This window comes from Tauraco erythrolophus, chromosome 2 (genome assembly GCF_009769465.1).
Source record: "Tauraco erythrolophus isolate bTauEry1 chromosome 2, bTauEry1.pri, whole genome shotgun sequence".
NCBI lineage: Eukaryota > Metazoa > Chordata > Aves > Musophagiformes > Musophagidae > Tauraco > Tauraco erythrolophus.
In genome coordinates, this window is record NC_141466.1 from 2,741,219 (window position 1) to 2,758,481 (window position 17,263).

Here is a 17,263-nt window from a genome sequence, read left to right on the forward strand (position 1 = left end):
TCCCCATTGGTTCCTTCCTTGCCTGTGCACCTATATTTTCTAGCAAAGAAAGCAAAGCTCCACCAGTCTGACAGCTAGAGGCTTATATGTCAGTGGTTTAGAAAAACACTATTTCAATGAACTGGAATGAACTGAATGTGGTTGGTTATTTTTTTATATATACATACATCACCATACCCAAGAACGTATCAATGCCTACGGGCATACACATACCTGAAAGGCTCTTCTTCCTCGCACGTCATGAATCCTCAGCAGAAGAACCCATACTGCAATTTTCAGTATGAAATATGCAACTCTACTAAGCAGAGTATTCCCATGACCACTATCCACACGCCTCAGTGTGGTTAGTTATTTTTTCATATATACGTACATCATCATACACTGGCCAGATGACTTCCACAGTGATCCCAAATCGCTGCAAAACATGAAAGCCACTCTTAAAACAACTCTGTTTCTAAAAGATTAAGCTCCCATTAACAAATGGAGATTAAGATTACTGAAAAGTGTTCATATTTTGATAGCTTTTATTGAGGCATAAAAGGATTAAAAGCAGAAAACATTTGCATGTATTTTTAAAACTCAGGTCCTTCTTACAAATGTGCATAATTTGAAGCATCTAATCCTGAGTCTGAGAGATGCGTATTTGCCATTTACAGAGCTCTTTCTGGATATTTTTTCCCCTTTCTCCCATTATTATGATAATCAATGTTTGTATAAAAAACATTTTGGATCAAATCTCCTTTACTTCGTATATGATATGCATGAAGTTTAGTTTTCTGGGATTTATTTCGTCTATGGGGTATATATAACTGAGACAAATTCACTGGAGCAGGCATATGGAGTTCTAATAAGTATTAGACTTCACTAATTAGTGCTTGAATTAAAATCTCCTTGACATCGTTTCTTTAAAAATAGCAATGAAGACAGATAAAACTTGTTTATTCAATGGGCTTCTCACTGTCAAGTCCCTGCTGCCTAGAATTCATCTAAATATACTAAATATCAACCTAAACTCATCTAAATATTTATTTATCTTAAGCCTAGGGTAAAAGTGAGGTAACACAACTTTTCTTCAAAATACTGAGGGAGAGCTTCCTTTGGTTTTGCCCTTTCATTTCACTTCTTCATTCTCTTATTGTCTCAGTTATGTCTTTGCTGCTTAGGAGAATTCCTTCCCACCTCTTTTGCTTCTCTCTGTTTTTAAAAGAGGTGCAGAGGACACCGTGCCACAGACGGGGGGACATAGATGTGGCTCTTCCATCCAGCCAAAAAGCAAGAGCCATCTTCATCTCCTCAGCCCAGTGTGTCTGGTGCAGGTGGATGGCTGGTACGCCCAGTCCCGTGTCCCCCACTGTTGTTCCTGGACTTGGCCTAAACACAGAACAATAAAGAACCCCACAACTGCAAAAGTCCCTGCTCATTCTACAATTACCTGAAAGGAAGTTGCAGGGAGATGGGGGTCAGTCTCTTCTCCCACGTTAGGAATGACAGGACGAGAGGGAATGGCCTCAAGTTACGCCAGGGGAAATTTAGGTTGGATATCAGGGAAAATTTCTTTCCAGAGAGGGTTGTGAAGTATTGGAACAGGCTGCCCAGGGAGGTGGTGGAGTCCCCATCCCTGGAGGTGTTTAAAAACCGTGTGGATTTGGTGTTGAGGAACATGGTTTAGGGACCCTGACAGTGCAGGGTGAATGGTTGGACTCGATGATCTTGAGGGTCTCTTCCAACCAGATGATTCTATGATTGCCACTGCGGAACAGCTTCTTTTCACCTACTTTTCAGTGCATTTCCAGCTCTGATCATAAGTGCTCCCAGCAGGGCAGCTTTCGCTGTTCCTCTTGGGAGACTGTTCCCCAGCTCAATAAATCTCCCTCCCAAGAAACCTCGTTTACACATATCCTCTCCTTTTTCCTATGAGAAAGGGCTGGGCACCCCCTTAATTTCCTGCTCTGGTCTGTGTCTGCATTTTTCCTCCTATTTTGGTGTATTTGGTGTAGTGTTAGCAGATTATATGGACATTTTGATCCCTGCAGCACTTTTCCCATCTTGGCCTAGAGCGAGTGGAACGAATACCTTTTTCCCCCCGGAGTTTACACACTAATGTAATAGAGTTGCAAAAGCTGTGTGCTGCACAGAGTTACTTTCACTCGCCAGGAATTTATGCGATACCACCTTGTGTGCTGCTTGCAATAGAGAATTTCTAATTTTACTAAACTACAAGAATTCCACCAAAGTGCAAAGCCATCCAAACCAATCAATATGATTACAAACGCAAGAAAAGAAGAATAAAAAATCTTTACTTAAACTGCTGACACCAAGTCTGATGGGTCTTTCTACCCCTGAATGCAGCAGCCTGGTTACAGACATCTCTCCAGCCCTCACTCTATTGGTGATGTTTCCTTTCTCTTTTTAAAAATGTGCAACAATGTTATTTTAGACATTGTGAAAAAAAAAAAAAGTGCTTTTGTTTGCATTTTGCTTAACCCACCTTGAGCTAAAAGTGATTTCAAAGTAATGCCCAACTTGCTATTAGGTAATTACCTTGCTATTTCAAGATAGTGTGCCACCTTCCCTCACTTGAGGACGGGCCAATATGTGGAGCTGCCCATCTCCTGGTGCTGCCTCCGTGGCAGGCACCAAGTGAAAGGCTTTATCTGTCCCCATGGAAGATGAAAGGGGTGGAATTTTCTTCCAGGGGTCCGGTGGTGATCACAGAGGTCTTTGACACAGAGCCAAGGAAGGGCAGGCAGCATGGCCAAAGCCCCAAGCTCACCCCAAAGTCTTTCACCCCTGTAGCTGAAAGAAAACCATTGTCTCTGCTGCTTCCCTCCAGGTCTGGCAGATTGTGCACTGCGAGGGTGTAAGCTTTCAGATGCTGTTTCTGATAGACCACTAAGTGCACAAGCTGTAGCACAACGCCCTCGTGTACCATGTGCCCAACACCTACACCACAGAGTGAAACGGGTGCTGCTGGCTTGTGAGCCAAAGTCACCTACAAAATCATATATATATTCACCAACTCACCGCGTGAAGGTCTCATTAGATAAATCTCAAATCAAAAAAATCTCTGTAAATGATTGCATCAACCCTTTGGAAATTTTTCCCCAAGATGATTTTTGCTATTTTCAGATCAAAAGCCATTGTTTATCTCAATTTCCAAAGAATAAGGCGCAGCAATTCATAGCAGATGTGTCTCCAAAGGCTTAAATAGCTGGGTGGCAGCATATTTTTTGCATTTGCTGTTCACTAAAATAAACACAGTGTGAAATATTGCCATTCAGTTTTGTTTGCAGCAAGGCATAACGGGAAGACACCTTTTTTTTAAAAAAAAAAAAAAAAAATGTTCAGGGCTCAAAAGCCAAATGGCTGGAAGAAAGATGCCGTGCCCCTGGGGAGCTGTAACTGTCCCTCTCAGCTCGTTCCTAAGGATACAGAGTTGAGAGTCTAATCAGGGAAACACAGACAGAGGTGCCAATAGCCCAAGCGAGGAAAGCAGCATGCCGTGCTTCGTCCTTGGGGCTAGAGCTGATTGTATCATGACTTTGGAAGTCCACTGGTCCCTGATGGATTACACTTGCTCTAGACATGTAAGTAAATCAACTTATTTCAAATCCAACCCTTCTGAGCTTGCCAAAGCTGGTTTTAACCAGAAAAAAAAAAAAAGTAATCAGAATATAGGTTTTGTACATGCTGCCTTTTCATAGAATCACAGAATCACAGAATGGTTTGGGTTGGAAGGGACCTCAAAGATAATCTAGTTCCCCCTGCCATGGGCAGGGACACCCTCCACTACACCAGGTTGCCCAAAGCCTCATCCAACCTGGCCTTGAACACTTCCAGGGATGGGGCAGCCACAACTTCTCTGGGCAACCTGTGCCAGTGCCTCACCACCCTCACAGTGAAAAATTTTTTCCTTAGATCCAATCTAAATCTCCCCTCTTCCAGTTTAAATCCATTGCCCCTTGTCCTATCACTACACGCCCTTGTAAAGTCCCTCTCCAGCTTTCCTGTAGCCCCTTTAGGTACTGGGAGGCTGCAATAAGATCCCCCCGGAGCCTTCTCTTCTCCAGGCTGAACAGCCCCAACTCTCTCAGCCTGTCTCCATAGCAGAGGTGCTCCAGCCCTTGGATCATCTTCGTGGCCTCCTCTGGCCCCACTCCAGCAGCTCCATGTCCTTCTTGTGCTGGGGACCCCAGAGCTGAACGCAGTATTCCAGGTGGGAATACTGTGCGCTTTGGCAGCACTTAACCTTTTTTCAGATAAAATGTTCACAGTTTCATCGCTGGTTTAAGCCACGCACGATAACTGCCAGCCCTGACACTGGGCAACAGAGGAAATAAATAAAGAAGTGGCAAGCAGGTGACTGCTGATTACCCTCTCACTCACCAAGTTTAAATATAGCTGCCTGTGTTTGAACACAAAGGCCACCTGCAATTAGGGGACATTCAGCTGCAAATGCATCACAGCCCCTTCTTCACTGTGCTTGTAGCTGATACAAAACAGCACCTCAACTTAAATTCTACTTGGCGACCACAATTTTCTTGAGTACTGTGTATATTCATCACAGATGTATCTTAAAAGCTGTGATTCTCCCCCAAAAATGGAAAAAGTAAACACACATGCTCTGGAGGGGGAGCTTTGTTCAAAGTGCTCTTTAGGGCCTGGGTCTATGAAATATGTCCTTATACATCCTTATTCATTCTGGAAGGCATTTGAACCTTTAAAGAATTCGATATCCAATGATTAGCCATGACAAGAGAAGTTGTAGACCCCCCATCCGTGGAAGTGTTCGAGGCCAGGTTGGATGAGGCTTTGGGCAACCTGGTGTAGTGGAGGGTGTCCCTGTCCATGGCAGGGGGGTTGGAACTGGATGATCTTTGAGGTCCCTTCCAACCCAAACCGTTCTGTGATTCTGTGACAAAGTAGAGTGTCAGTGGTTACACTTGCCCTGAGTAGGTGGATGGGGTCTCTTAGAATAATCACATTTCTATGCCAGCGAACTTCTCCACTGCCTTCGTTCCTGTTCCTCCTCCCCAAACTAGAAGAAAAAAACCTTCCTATATCAAATTTCCATGCGATGAAAAGTTCTAAAAACCTTGGACTAATTTTTAATAGTAACAATTTACCGTTTTAAGGTTTTGTCAGATATTTCTCCTGAAAATGCAGAAATGTGACTGGAATCAGGATTGTTTCTACAAAAAAAAGTGGATTTTTACAAAACTCTTATTTCCTCAGGATACATTTGTATTCAAAGAAACTTTAGCCAACTTCATAACTCTAAATAATGTAGAGATCGTGCCAGACTTCAGCCTTTTCCTGATCCTCACCAGTGCACCAAGCTTTATCTTGCAAGGGTTCTGAGCACTTCTCCTCTGTTCTTAACATTCAGCAACCCTTTTTTTTTTTTCCAGAATTATTAGATGCTTTTTTTTCTCTGTCCAATGAATTCCTAAAATTGAACAAACTTCTGCTCTGCCTGTACAAGCTGAGACCTTCATCTTCCTATGACAGCCAGAAAATAAACGTAACTTTTGCAGGTCCATTGACATCTCAATGCATCAGACTTGAATGGGCAGGAGCTACCTAACCATACCCAGTCAGACCTAGGCAGAGGATCATCAAAAGTGGGATGCAGACTATCGACACAAGATAAATTAGATTTATTGGAAGCTGTGGAGAGTACAGAAAATGGGTTAGTAGGGGAGAGGGGAGTGAAAGAATGGGGAGAAGACACAAGGAAGAAAGAGATGAGTGCCTTTTATTTCCAGTACATTTTGGATAGGAACAACTTGGGTAAAGATGCCAAAACAGCTACCGACTGATGTATCCAGCTAACAGAAACAGTGTGTGGTACTGCAGAACTGGGCAAATTCGCCAAGTGGGAGCCAACAAAATTTGCGTGCGAGACTGGAGTCATGTCTGAAGTTGAAGGAAAAGACAAAGTAGCTGCTTTTAATAGGAGTCCACTCTCCCCAAACAAGCTTTTCTTCTGGAAACTGTAGATTGTGCAAAAGTTTACAAATGTAGGTTGAGGTGTAAAATACATATTTAATTAAAAATAACTATTAAAGGCTACGTTTTCTGCGGGGGGAGGGGTGGGGGGGAAAGACATTTAGTAAAAAATATGATTAGTATTTCAAAGAGAAGCCATTTACACACAGAATTTAGCATGTGAAGAGTCACCACGCTGTCATTTCTGGTACAATGCTTCCCCTTCCACATTTCCCTCCCGGCCCCGCGCTATTCATCCCTGCGTTGCTCTGAATACGGCCACGCGGTTTTAACGACAACGTGAGAAACGGAAAGGGCAATGCAGAACGTGCCAGCAACATAAAAAAAGAGTGAGAGAGATGAGAGAGGGTAGAAAAGCTTCTTACCACCAGAGCAGCAAGTGGTTTAAGCTGCCCTTTAGCTCCACTTTGGTACGGAGCCCTCCGCCTGAGAGCGCGGCAGACTTGCCAAGCTTGGAAACTTCAGGCTGTATCAAAGCCGTGCCAACGCTTCTGAGCCCATCACACTCAATCGTAGAATCATGGAATCATGAAATGGTTTGGGTTGGAAGGGACCTCAAAGATCATCCAGTTCCAACCCCCCTGCCATGGGCAGGGAAACCCAAATGCTTGATCAATCAACGCTTGGTACTGATGTAATTTACTATATATTTCACTGCTTCAGCCTTTCAAAACTCAAAAATAGGTAGTATTGTTAGGATTTTGAGTTTCGAAAGGCTGAAGCAGCGAAATATTAGTGAAATACTAGAATTTACACGACACGAGATATTAGAAGTTCAATTCTGCACCAAAACTGCGTGGTGGGGAGCAAGTTTTCTCAGCTCACCACCAAGGGAAGTGTTGGCTGCCTGCAAACACTGCTTGTATTTCAGGCAGATCACAGTGCTATCTACATGAATGAAAAGCAAGAGCATCCCTTGTTGTGGTGGGTTTTAAGACTGGCAATTTCAAAGATAAAGTGAAAAGCGATTAAACTCAAAACACTGAAGTCAGGATTTTCTGTTTTCTTCCAGATATTTTTTCCTTTTGTGCCACTTGCTTCATACCTGAGAATAACTTCTGCATCTGTTAAAAATAGCAACATGATAGGTAAAATGCTAGGGAAAAAAAAAAGAAAAAAAAAAAGGAAAATATTATCACTGAAGATACCTTTGCCTTATGCTAAAGCATAAGTGAGAAGTGAGAAGAATTTTTAGTGAGAAATACTAAAAATTCAGAAGAAAGACTGATACTGGTGTTATTGAAAACTGAAATCCTACAGGATTTCTGGCACTGAAAAGATTCTGACTTCAAAAAGAAAACTAAATAAAACTATAAATTCTTCACCAATCTTTAAAAACTATCCCCAGCCCTTTGACCTTAAACAGTGCCTCTTTTTCAGCAAATAACAGCAAAAAGAGCAGGAGATGGCGAGGAGGGAGAAAGGTAAATAATTTATGCTAAGGATGGATTTGACTGATGAAACGTTTAGGTTTTCAAACCAAAATAAATGCTTTTTTTTGGAACAAGTCATTTACATCCAGTAAGAGAAGGAGTAAAAAGTCATCTTCAGCTGCTTTTTAGATCACACCTCCGGGCTTCATACTTGACGTGCGGTCTGATATTAAATGGTTACTTGCTAGAAGCCACATATCAGCAGGAAGTGCTAAAAGCCAAAGGGCCTTGAGAAACTCAAACACACACAGAGCAGCAAAACACTGAACCGATCTCGCAGTCAGCTACTGAGCACTTGCTGCAAAAACACACATTTAATCCCACGCCGCGAATGTTTGCAGTCCAACTTCTACTTAGCCAACCATGGAGATTATTACCACATTTGGAAAATACTGGGTTTTATCAGCCTGAGCCCAAGTCTGAATATCTCATTGGAAAGTTGTTGTCCCAGAAACTGGGTCATGTGTAAGTGACACCCAGTAGACATGGTTTGTATTTGCAAACCATAGTGTTCCCACTCTTTCCCCTTTCACACTCAATCAGGCTGGGCTAATACCAAGAACCTATCCCAGTTATTCTGCAAGAGTTGGTGTGGAATAGTATCTTTTAGTCTGGTATAAAACCAGTGGATTCTTATTTCGTGTGCATTATGGTATAAAGTCAGAGGTGGCTGACTATATTCTAGCACACACTTCTCCCCTGCACGCTGATCTAATCTTCTAACCTAAACCAGTTTTCAGGCAAACTCAAACTTTATCAATGTATGCAGTACAAAATGTTACATGATTCCTGGATTTTTCCTCTGCACACTTCCGAAACTACAAGTTACATGCAAGGACGACTGGAATGAGATTTAACATTATGGGATGACAGTCCAAGCATGTTTCCAGATTATTATGAAGAAGCAGATGCTTTGATTCTATAAGCGTATGTCAAATTTCATATCGTTATGGCTGCTGCCTCCTTCTGATTGTTTGAATTTTCAAATGAATGGAAAAATATGAATGTGGACTTAGGGACAGTCACGCTGAGTTTAGTTTCTATCTCCCCAACAAGGATGATTTGTCTTAAGTTCTACTATAGGTTTCTACCTCAAATTATCAGCCTCCGGTTTCTTGCAAAGTTCTGTACTTTGGTTTATGTTGCGAACAAGTCTTGCTTGATACAATGGAGAACCATGTTTTCCCATCACTCCCATGTTTTCATATTATGTACCAAAGCCAGCTGCTTTAGTTATGAGTGTCCTTCCACATCATGAGGCTGCTCCCCCCTCACTCCCATCTGATGACTAAAAACCACCGTCTTTCTAACTGCCCTCCCAACGCACATCTGATTGTCTTCTTCACAAACACCGAACTCAACTCCCATAGGCCTTGGTAGGACTCTTGCTTGGTGTATATGGAAAGCGGATCCAAGAAATTGGAATCTGTAGCTATTTTGGGAAATTAAAGTGCAGAGGGAGATACAGGAAAACCTTAACAGCTGCCTACCTACCTAACTAAAATTTATCTTTTTCACTAGGTTCCAGGCCCCCAAATAGTCAAGCCAGCGTCTAGAGTTAAGAGTGTTTTGAGTTTCACTCTTTCTAAATGCTCAAATACCTCCAGCTGTCAAAAACATTTTCTTTCCTTTGCATCACCCAGCAAGTTTGTCCTTTAGGAAGAGAATCTGACATTTGTTAAGTTTGCAAAATGGAGCACTCTAATCACGAAAAGCTTCATTGAGTCAAAAAATTGTCAATTTTCTTGCCATCCAACAACAGCCACTCTGATCACTACATGAAAGCTTCCCCAATTCTTCACTTAATTGGGGGATTTTAAGTCATTCTTTCATCCACTCTATTCTGGAGTCAGCAGTAGCTGTTACTCATTATAATTTTGAATAAATTAACCTGCAAAGGACCAGTTTGCTAGCTTAAAATTCCCCAAATAATCCTGGAATGTGAAAGTTTTGATGCGAGGCTATCATTTGCACCCAGCCTTTCACTCTCTGCTAAAACAACATCTGGGGTATAGGCTGAGGTATTGATGGATCGCTGTCTGAATACTCAGGTAGGGTTTTTTTTGTCTGTCATCAGAAAAGCATGAAAGAAATAGAAACACGCACGAGGAGCTCCTGAAAGGTGTGCTTCTTAGCAGTGGAACAAATTGTCTGAAACTTCTCCTTCTTGCTAAAGAGCGAGACCTCAAGAGGAACTGTGACAATATGACAGTGTCAATCCTGGAGTGGAGAAATGGGTGGGTTTTTTTGACTTCTGGTCTGAGCAGTAAAGTTCCCTTTTCACCAAGATGTACCTCACCACAAACCTCACCACCTTCGGAACAAAATGCAAGGCTGCAGAGCAAAAACCACAACATTAAAAAGAGAGCAAACTGCAAACTGTCTGCATGGACATGCAGATAAAGACAGGACACCGCAGTAGCTGAGGCTGGTGCCTGAGGGCTGTCACGAGCAGAAGAGCCAGCACCACGTCGTGACCGGAGCACAAAGGTGGCTGATATGAAACAGCAGCCTCCTCCTCCTCCACCCTGCACCCCGGGGCTCACCGCTCACGCTGAGAGCTGCCCTCAGCCCCATGGCCACCCAATCTAGATTTGGGAGAAGTTCTGGGAAAGGATTTGAAAAGGGTCTTTATTTCAAACGCAGTTTGGTCCCCATCGATGCTGGGAAATCAAGAAACTTGGCTAACTTGATCCACCTTTAAAACGGGTTTAAATCTAGTCACTAAACATGGAAGGCTGCTTAAAGGTATGTAATTCAAACAGCATTCTTGGAGTGGTTCTGGTGCTGCTCAGAAATTCTAGAATATTTTTTTCTTCACCAATCTCCCAGAGATGCTCTGACAAACTGGCCAGTTGTCAGACGGGACGTACCACGATGTTGAGGTGATGCACAGGCTATGCCTGCCGCAGAGGCTCTGAACTTCACTAACACTGCCCTTTTTCAGGGTCTAAATCAGAAATCTAGATCGTGCCACCCTTACTCATGATGAGGATCACCTTATTCCTCCCAGGGTTTACCAGAAGTAAAGAAAGAATTGGAAGACAAAGGCCTGATACAATGGTGAGTGAGGTGACAGTCCGGAGAGGGAAATTAAGCAATCTTCTACCGCTAACCCTAAAAGAAAAGGCCAGCTTTAACAAGAAGGAAAAAACCTGAAAATATACTGTCCTCACAAACTGGACCGCAGCTGATGAAGCGAGATGCTGTAAAGTGACACCAGGAAGTTGCTGCTTTTGGCATATGATGATAGCAGAGGAAGGAGTGGGGGTAAGAAAGCACAGGCACCATAAACACGTGGACCACCCGACCAGCCTCGCTGCACTATTGAGGTACGTACAGTACTGATCCAGAATAAGATGCATTTTATGAGCCGCTGCCAAAGCTGCTTTTAGAGAGGCTGCTTTACTTCTCTTAGCTAGAAAGGTCTCTACAAATATTGCCTCTTAACAGATCCTGCATTGAGAATGGTAGATCAGGAGGCGGTAAAATAAATGACAGTGTGAACTGTCTATAGAGTTACCAACCCATCACTGATGGAGCCCGAGGAGACGGTGTCATCGAGATCTAGAAAACAAAGGCAAATATGCAACAGAAACTGCGACTTGTGACTTCAACAGTTGCAAGTGAATCACTCCAGGAACAGGCAATCAGCAAACATTTTGCAAGTTATTTAAAAGGCAAATTGTTCGTTTCTAAATGGAGCAGCTGAGGCACAGGTAACATCTGATGTAAATGAGTGACCTACTTTAAATTAATCAAATGGTACAGCTAGAGAGAGAGGTAGAAGCAAAAATAATAATAAGGCTTGTAATGTTTCTCTAAGTGCTTCACATTTCTGCCCCCATTACGGTTGTTCGCCAGGTTAGTAGGGGAACGAAAAAGTAGGTTATTTTAATGGCATCTCAGTATAAAAACAATTCTCTAACCACCACATTAAGAATTAAACAGCTTTGCATTTTTAATGCATACTTTTCTTTTTAAAGAGGGAATCAACAGTTGTGTGGCAGCATGTAAGAATTTTTCTTGTGCTCAATGAGCAGCCAGAAAAAAAATACAGGAAGCAGCAATGGAGAAAATACAGAATGAAAGAAAAGATGTCAAAAAAATAAAAACCAGAGAAAGCAACTCTTGTCACTTGCTGGCAGGAAGCACATCCTCAAAATTAAAAGAAAAAAAAATCAAGTAAGGCAACAGAGAGGCCTAAATTTTGTGTGTAAGAAACTACAAATAACCACACATGATTGAAAACACAATCATTTTACCTCCACTGGACTTGCCAGTCCCTTGTAATGAACCCAGCTCGTTGTTTGTAGTCTTTGTAGCTAACGACCAACATAATCTAACTTGGCATAGTCTCAATCTTGTCAGTTTGTGGCAGTCCCTCTACGTCCACTTGTGGACACATTGAGCCGTAGGGCGTTGCTCACGCAGCACTCTTCCAGACGGTGCTGAAATACACCTTACACCTAAAAGTAGTCCTTTCTGATTCGGACAAACCACTAGAACCTCCTCCTTTCTCCCTGTCCCAAATGTCCTTCAACATAACTTCTAAGTAGACACAGAAAAAGGTAGAGCAGAGAACGATGCAGAGAATGGCACGTAGAGTGGTTTTCGCTTGCAGCCTCTGGCCTCACAAGCTGAATCTACTTGCTCCTATGCAACTAAGCAAGTTTCCCCCCACCCACCCTCCCCCTTATGAGGCAGGTGTAGCCACGTATTTGAGTTTCCCCAAGCAAATGGTCTGCTTCATCTTATCACTCCCCGAGAAGCACTGTGGTCCATTGCAGACCCGACCACGCGCTGTGCCGTCCCACTTGTGCCGCAGCAGAGGAGGTCCCACGGTGCACTCCGGAGCTTCCCTGGCAGCGTTGTGGTTCACAGGGTACCTCTGTGCAGCAGATCACACGAGTGCATCCAAAATATACCTACATTGCCACAGCAGCATGTGCCTACAGTCTCGGTTTAGTCAATAGGGCTGGTTTGCAAGCAGGCAAGCACACATTTTCAAAATGTGCTCAGCAGTACAGAGACCAGAATTTCATTTTCCGTAACACCTGACCCGAGGAAACAGCCTGAGCAAAGAATAGTCCAACAGAGTATGTATTTATTTTACTTTGGCCACTTTCAAATATCTCCACTGTAAACTCATACCCTCACTTACTCTCATTTTACGCAGCAAAGTTACTCCAAATCCTTCAGGAAGCCTACTCTGCCCCAAAGGACCAGCTTCCACCCCCAAATCGTCCCGTGTGCTCTCTCAGTGGTTGCCTCCTGAGGGAGCACGGTGGGATACTGACTCACATTTTTTTTGCCTCACCTGTTAAGGAAAAACCCGACGGCCAAATAAATGCATGAAGTAGAATCCTAACATGCAACCGAGGTGTAATGTGTGAAGAGGCAGGACAAGGAGTTTTGATGTCCCTGCAATACAATCTAGGAGAAGGTGTCCCTCCCTGTGGCAGGGGGGTTGGAACTAGATGATCTTCAAGGTCCCTTCCAACCCAAACCATTCTATGAACAGACCCTGAAGCCTTCCTGAGGCTTTTCTGCCCTCTCAGTCAGAGATGCTTTGGCGAACGGGTCGGTACCCACGACTTTACTGGGGTCCATTTAAACCTCAAAACATGAGCATGAAAAGCTGAGAACGTGATGAACATCATCTCGAGGGGTAGCTTAAGCACCCCGCAAACCAGGGACCCGCACTTCGGCCACCGAGAGAAGACAGTTCTCAAGTCTGGGAGGCCAGCAGGAAGGTGAAGGAGGGTATCTTTTCCCAAAATCCTCAGTTCAGCTTTGCTCCAGAGGCTCGGACACAAGGATCCCACCCTTCCCTCCCACCCCCATGCCTTACCTGAGCCACCCACGTTGGACCGGAGCAGGCAGGTTCTCCGGGAGGAAGAAAAAGAGGAGATGTCGCTTTGGGATCGGCCTCGGGGACCGGGTAAGAACCAGGCGGGCGGCGCTGCTCCCCCAGTGCTCTCCGGCCTTTCAGCCATCGCCGTCGGGGAGCGGAGAGGGGCAGGGAGGAGAGAAGAGGAGGGAAAGAAGCGGCGAGGGAGGGGAAAGGGAAAGTTTGCAAAGGAAGAGCCGCCCCTCGCCTCCGACCGCCCCTCGGCGCCCGAGACGGCGACGGGGATTTTGGGTCTGTCGGGGACTTAAATGTTGTGTTTGCACAGGGATTAAGAACGTGGGGGGGGGAGGATGCCCGGAGGGAGGGGACGCGGGGGTCCCCCCCGCGTCCCCTCCCTCCGGGCATCCTCCCCCCCCAGGGTGTCTTCCTGCTCCCCGCTCCCTTCATTTCCAACTCTCAGGGGGGTAAAAAAAAAGAAAAAAAAAAAAAAAAAGAGAGAATCAGTTAAAAAAGAACCGAGCAACCCTCACCACCACTTCTGTTTTTGTAAAACTCCCTCCTCCCTCGCAAAACCGGGAGGTTTGCACAAGGCATCGCACCCTGGGAGCTGAGGGAGAAGAGTCAAATCTCCTACAACCCCCCCCCTGTCCCCCCCGCCCCGATTCGTCTTCTTAAGGTTTGGGTTGCAGGGAAGAGGCTTTTCACAACCGATTTTTACGACCGTGTGACTCAACGTTTCGGGAGGAAGGTGCTCCTGCCGCCTTTCGAATCAGAAGCGGGAGCGACGCCGACTTGGGCAAAAGCAAAACCGAGCCCCGTGGTTTCGTTTTCTGGTGTTTGTTTTACAGGCACGCTTCTACGACACGATCCGTCTTTAAAAAGGTGTTTGATGTTTTTGTTTAATGTTTTCACTGCTTTCTACAGGCCAGTCATTTTCTGTTCTGCCTTGAATAAAACCCTTGCTGCCCTGAAGCCATTGGCACGACGGCAAAGATTAGGCGGTACTTTGCCCTGTGTTTTTAATGCATCCAGTGCCACGTTATCAAATCCAAAAGTCACATTCACGCTGTATGAAAACATTTTAGCAACTACCACTCCCCAGGTCTGAATCAAATCCCGTCGAGCCTGAAACATAGAATCATAGAATCACAGAATGGTTTGGGTTGGAAGGGACCTCAAAGATCACCTAGTTCCAGCCCCCCTGCCATGGGCAGGGACACTCTCCACTACACCAGCTTGCCCAAAGCCCCATCCAACCTGGCCTTGAATACCTCCAGGGATGGGGCATCTACAACTTCCCTGGGCAACTTGTTCCAGTGCCTCACCACCCTCAGAGTGAAAAATTTCTTCCTTATATCCAATCTAAATCTGCCCTCTTTCAGTTTAAAGCCATTGCCCCTTGTCCTGTCACTACACGCCCTTGGAAAAAGCCCCTCTCCAGCTTTCCTGTAGCCCCTTTAGGCACTGGAAGGCTGCAATAAGATCACCCTGGAGCCTTCTCTTCTCCAGGCTTCAGCCCCAACTCTCTCAGCCTGTCTCCAGAGCAGAGGTGCTCCAGCCCTTGGATCATCTTCGTGGCCTCCACTGGACTTGCTCCAGCAGCTCCATGTCCTTCTTGTGCTGGGGACTCCAGAGCTGAACGCAGTATTCCAGGGGGGGTCTCACGAGAACAGAGCAGAGGGGCAGAATCCCCTCCCTTGACCTGCTGCCCACGCATTTCACATGCCCATCTGAAATGCAGTTACTGGCTTCTGCTTCCCACCAAGCAACCAAGTGCCCCCCTCTCAACGCCCGGCGCCGTGCAGCTCCCAAGGCGCGGTGGTTTTGCCGTCTTCCCAGCAGTCAGACGGCTCAGGCACCTTTCGCCGTTCTCCAAGCAATTGATCCAGGACATGAGTCTCGTATGTCAGCCATTAGACAGGTCAAAAGGTCTTTTCTGCTCAGCATCTCCCAGGGAATTGCCTTATTTCCTCTCCCTCTTCCCTCTGCTGATGGACCAGCCTGCTCCTTCCCTAGCTGCGGAGAGCTTTCCCAGTGGACCAGTGCTGTGAGAGCAAGAGGCAGGGGCTTCTCCTCGTGGGATGCAGCAGCCAGCTCCATGCTTACAGACCTTCTCACGAGGGCCTGGTGGCTCCGGCGTTGTGCAGACAGGCATGCTGTACCCCCCTTTTCAGAGATTCTAAACCAGTTAGTACTGGTTTAATTATTTACCCTTTGCAGCTTGCATGGTGACAGATGTGACTGTGCACCGAGGACCTTTCCCTCACTGGAGACTGCAGTCGCTGTGCCTGTGTGGGCTGGTGACATTTTCTGAACCTTTTTACTCCTTAATCAGAAGTGTACTCACGGCTGCTATTTACTGGACTGTTTTCTACTTCATTCTTTTTTTTTGTTTGTTTTAATTTAAAGGATGTGATAAAATTCAATACTGAAATACACTGCTCCTGCTCCAAATCTCACCAAAGTCGATGGCAGGTCACTGATGTCAGTGGGCGTCAGGTCAGACCCCTGAGCTTTTTTTGAATCATTTTTCCTTCAAGACATTTTGAGCCACAGAGCAGGCATAATTTTGGTGTGCTGTACAGAATATCAGAGGGTCTACTTCGAAATTCCCACATTAAGAGGCTGCTGAACATCTGCAATCCTTTGGTGTGATCAAGAAGAAAAGGAGAACATGAAGAAACGCAAAGATAAACTAGAAAAGATACCATAGGAAGAGGTCAAAGGCATTTAAGGATTCCTTTTGAGAAGCAAAATGACATTTAAAAGAAAAGAAGATGTAGAGAAAGTAGGTCAATGTTGAATGTAAAAGAAGTATGAAGAGGCTGCTGTTGTGGTATCAAAGTGCTTTTGTAAATCAGAGGCATGTGAACAGTCAGTCAGAAAGAATGATACCAGGGAAGTCACCGTGGTTTTTATCAGCCTGTAACTTCATACACCTGTCAAGGTACATAAAGAAAAATACTAAAAAATCATGTATTTCCTGTTTTCACAGTCCTCCAGCTATTTTTGGATGAAATGGAACAGCTGTGGACAATAACTCTGGAAACTGAAGTTCTGTTTCCATAGAACAGCAGAAAAGTATTCGTCCTTCCCAGGTGGAGGGAGACTCATTCAGCTGCCTGCTGGTTCATTTGTAACTGTTCTGGCGAGATTGCCACAGAATCGTTGTGACGATTTCGGGAAGTTAGCATTTGCTGACTGAACCAAATTATTTCACCAAGGCCATCCCATGTCCGCTAAGGTCTAAAGTAAAAATACGCAATTTGGGCACTGGGAAAGATGGCAGAACCGCTGGCATGGGCTACAAAGATGCTGGAAGATGCATCTTTTAAAGGACGTGCCTGCCACCCGTGATCTGCACAAACGCCAAGTGTCATCTACTGAAGGCTGCCAGGCTGCCCAGGGAGGTGGTCGAGTCCCCATCCCTGGATGTGTTTAAGAATAGGGTGGATGATCTACTTAGGGATATGGTTTAATGGGGATTAGGGATGGTTGGACTCGATGGTCTCTAAGGTCTTTTCCAACCTAGAAATCTATGAATCTATGAATCTATGAAGCGAGGCAGCTTCAGCGCAGGCTTCCTCCGGAGCCATTCCGATGGAAACGGAAAACTCCTCCCTGACAGGCTCCGGGACAGCTCACTGCCCTGGGAGCCACCATGTACCAGCGGGCTGGAGGGTGCTGCAGAGCAATGAACCCCGTCCTTCTCGGCAAGGGAAGGGAAGGGAAGGTGCAGGAAGGGAAGTTGCGGGAAGGTGTGGAAAGGTGCGGGAAAGGAAGGGAAGGGAAGGTGCAGGAAGGTGTGGGAAGGGAAGGGAAGGGAAGGGAAGGGAAGGTGCAGGAAGGGAAGTTGCGGGAAGGTGCGGAAAGGGAAGGGAAGGGAAGGTGCAGGAAGGGAAGGTGCAGGATGGTGCGGGAAGGTGTGAGAAGGGAAGGTGCGGGAAGGGAAGGTGAGGGAAGG

General features: G+C 45.2%; 1 protein-coding gene across 1 annotated transcript in view; it reads right to left on the reverse strand.

Annotated features, from left to right (window-relative positions):
* The window catches only part of PHACTR2 (phosphatase and actin regulator 2), a 155,705-nt gene extending 142,261 nt beyond the window's left edge, over positions 1-13,444 (reverse strand). Inside the window, exon 1 of the mRNA XM_086632021.1 lies at positions 13,300-13,444. Coding sequence (XP_086488147.1) covers positions 13,300-13,444 — 145 coding nt within the window. The remainder of the gene's footprint in view (positions 1-13,299) is intronic.
* Between the last annotated feature and the right edge of the window lie 3,819 nt (positions 13,445-17,263).